At 43.3% G+C, this 3269-nt stretch overlaps 1 protein-coding gene across 1 annotated transcript; it reads left to right on the top strand.

The window, feature by feature from the left end:
- Positions 1-267: 267 nt before the first annotated feature.
- On the top strand, positions 268-2973 carry LOC128424691 (lysozyme C). The gene is made up of 4 exons (XM_053411027.1): positions 268-508; positions 1892-2050; positions 2569-2647; positions 2725-2973. The coding sequence occupies exons 1-4, from the start codon at positions 382-384 to the stop codon at positions 2789-2791; spliced, it is 432 nt and encodes a 143-aa protein (XP_053267002.1). The 5' UTR covers positions 268-381; the 3' UTR covers positions 2792-2973.
- Positions 2974-3269: the final 296 nt, after the last annotated feature.

Genomic DNA, 3269 nt, shown 5'->3' with positions numbered 1-3269 from the left:
GAATAAAATCTGCATTGGTTCAACACAAGTCCAAAATAACAAATCAAATCTTTCCCAGTTTGTCAGATTATGTAACAACACACAACGATTCCGCTAAGTCAATGTTTGAGAATAACTCAACACTGTAACTTCAAGGACACTAACAGTGAACTGTGTTTAAAGGAAACTGAACTTTAACTGGAAGTCACGTGGACCACTGGTGCAACAGGAACTCGTCCTCGAGTTTACTTCTCTTTTCTAATCGCAGAGGAAGTTGAACTGGGAATCGGCCTTTGTGCTTCACATCACATGTTCCACAGATAACGGATCTAAAACCAACACAGCTGGTCCAGTATAAAAGCCCCTGAGCTGCAGCGGTGAAGACATCATCTGAGCATCATCATGAGGACTCTGGTGTTTCTGCTTCTCGTGGCTGTGGCCAGCGCTCGAGTCTACGAACGATGTGAATTCGCCCGAGTGCTGAAGAGCCAAGGGATGGACGGCTACCGAGGCAACAGCCTGGCCAACTGTGAGTACAGTGGGTGGGTTAGGGTTAGATAGATTCATCATGTAGAAGAAGACCATGTTTCCATACCAGCACCTCACTAAGTCAGAGGGTTAGGGTTAGATACATTCATCATGTAGAAGAAGACCATGTTTCCATACCAGAACCTCACTAAGTCAGAGGGTTAGGGTTAGATAGATTCATCAAGTAGAAGAAGACCATGTTTCCATACCAGCACCTCACTAAGTCAGAGGGTTAGGGTTAGATAGATTCATCAAGTAGAAGAAGACCATGTTTCCATACCAGCACCTCACTAAGTCAGAGGGTTAGGGTTAGATAGATTCATCATGTAGAAGAAGACCATGTTTCCATACCAGCACCTCACTAAGTCAGAGGGTTAGGGTTAGATACATTCATCATGTAGAAGAAGACCATGTATCCATACCAGCACCTCACTAAGTCAGAGGGTTAGGGTTAGATAGATTCATCAAGTAGAAGAAGACCATGTTTCCATACCAGAACCTCACTAAGTCAGAGGGTTAGGGTGAGATAGATTCATCAAGTAGAAGAAGACCATGTTTCCATACCAGAACCTCACTAAGTCAGAGGGTTAGGGTTAGATAGATTCATCAAGTAGAAGAAGACCATGTTTCCATACCAGAACCTCACTAAGTCAGAGGGTTAGGGTTAGATAGATTCATCATGTAGAAGAAGACCATGTTTCCATTCCAGAACCTCACTAAGTCAGAGGGTTAGGGTGAGATAGATTCATCAAGTAGAAGAAGACCATGTTTCCATACCAGCACCTCACTAAGTCAGAGGGTTAGGGTTAGATAGATTCATCATGTAGAAGAAGACCATGTTTCCATACCAGCACCTCACTAAGTCTTAGGCTAGATTCAGGACTCTGGGTTGAAGCAGAAACCAGAAGACACTCAACACCAGCAGAGAAGCTCTACTGCCCCTGGTGTTTAAATGGGGTCATAGCAGTTATGAATGCTAGGCCCATTGTGTGGCCCCTGGTGTCTGGCTGCAGTATATTTCACAACCCTCCTCCTCCATGTTAGCAGGTGGGACATGGACCAAACTAAAAAATCCAAGTAGACGTTAAATAAATGTTTGCCAAAGATGGCTTCTCTCATTTTCGGTCGTTCTTATCTCACTGATGTTTGTTCAGGTGGCCTCATGATTGACAGCTGAGACTGACTCATGATGCGTCTTACAGTGTAGGGCGGGGCTTCATCACCACAAGATGGCAGCGTTTGTAGATATTTTGGCTTCATGTTTTTACAGTGGGAGGAAGTGGACGTGTCTTTGTCTTTATTTAATGTCTGAACCAAAGAATCATGGAGATAATAAATCATAATCGTTGCTACATGTTGAACAAACGTGTTCTTGATGTTTCAGGGGTTTGTCTGAGTCAAGGGGAGTCGAACTACAACACAAGAGCCATCAACCACAACACTGATGGATCCACAGACTACGGCATCTTCCAGATCAACAGTCGCTGGTGGTGCAACGACGGCCAGACGGCAACTTCTAATGCCTGTAACATCAGATGCAGTGGTCAGTGAAGAACCAACACAACCAAACTCACAACTCACACTGTTTCACACTGTTTCACACTGTTCATCATGTGGGTCCTGGTCCTTTAACCCCAGAACACTAACGGACACTTAGTAACACCAACACTAACGTCGGGTACATTTTAATCGATATAATAAACCAGATAAAAAATACTTCTCATCAAAATATATTAATGTATAACAATACATGGCAATTTGAAGTACTCTTCTTTTATATTCCCCGATACAACATCTCATAAAATGAAAAAAGGTATCATGGCGGGACCCATTAAAAAGGCTCTAAAATGTATGAAAAATTAGGGAGTTGTTAAAATATATAAAGCTGGGAACTTGTTCCTGGGACATGTCCGGTGAAGGCCCAGTCTCCCTGCATCATTTACAAACCTAACCCTAACCCTTTACAACTTATATTATATTCAACAAATATTTTACCCTCTATCACTAACGTTGGGTGAAAAATGTCTTCATTCTGTAAAACAATGTCCTGTGTGTCCACAGAGCTCCTGACTGATGATATCAGCGTGGCGATCAGATGTGCCAAACGAGTGGTCGAGGATCCAGCCGGGATCGGAGCCTGGTGAGACCTGATCCCATGATTGACAGGGTTCACCTCACGTGTTGACAGATGAGTGACGTCCCTGTGTGTGTTTTCAGGGTGGCGTGGCGTCGTAACTGTCAGGGCCATGACCTGTCGTCCTACCTGGCAGGATGTAGACTGTGAAACCAACATCTGGAACCTGTCCACGAGGCTCCGGACAGTTTCTTCTTTCTCAAGTGAATTATAATCTTTACTGAAGTCTGTACTTCATTTACCTGATCAGAGAAGAGAAACGTGGTGATTTCCACCTGGTTCTGCTCAAACAAATCTTAATAAACATCTGATTCCTTTGTCTCATGACTGAACCGGCCTTTGTTTCTTTGATCATTTGTTTCCTGTGATCTGGTTAGTTTGGGTTTCTGGACCCAGACCACGTCCTTTCATTCATTTCTCATAAAACTTCATTTTATCATCACCTTTGTTTTCCAGTAAGAAGAAAGATGATTTAACCACGTGTCTCAACAGGAGAGTTTCATGTGAGTCATTACAAGGTTCAAGCTCTGGGGACATTTCACAACAATGTGGACGGATGTTTAATGAACATTAAAATAAACAACATGGTCAAAAGGAGGAGCGGGGGTGGAGCCGGACACAGGGAAAG

This window comes from Pleuronectes platessa, chromosome 19 (assembly GCF_947347685.1).
Source record: "Pleuronectes platessa chromosome 19, fPlePla1.1, whole genome shotgun sequence".
NCBI lineage: Eukaryota > Metazoa > Chordata > Actinopteri > Pleuronectiformes > Pleuronectidae > Pleuronectes > Pleuronectes platessa.
The sequence above is the reverse complement of the archived record's forward strand: the minus strand, read 5'-3'. Positions and strand labels throughout refer to the sequence as shown.

Bases quoted from the DNA above. Each gene is read 5' to 3' on its own strand.
- LOC128424691 (XM_053411027.1), top strand. From the start codon at position 382: ATGAGGACTCTGGTGTTTCTGCTTCTCGTGGCTGTGGCCAGCGCTCGA. The intron at 2,051-2,568 runs GTCAGTGAAGAA...GTGTGTCCACAG, and splicing joins CTGTAACATCAGATGCAGTG to AGCTCCTGACTGATGATATC. The intron at 2,648-2,724 runs GTGAGACCTGAT...GTGTGTTTTCAG, and splicing joins CCAGCCGGGATCGGAGCCTG to GGTGGCGTGGCGTCGTAACT.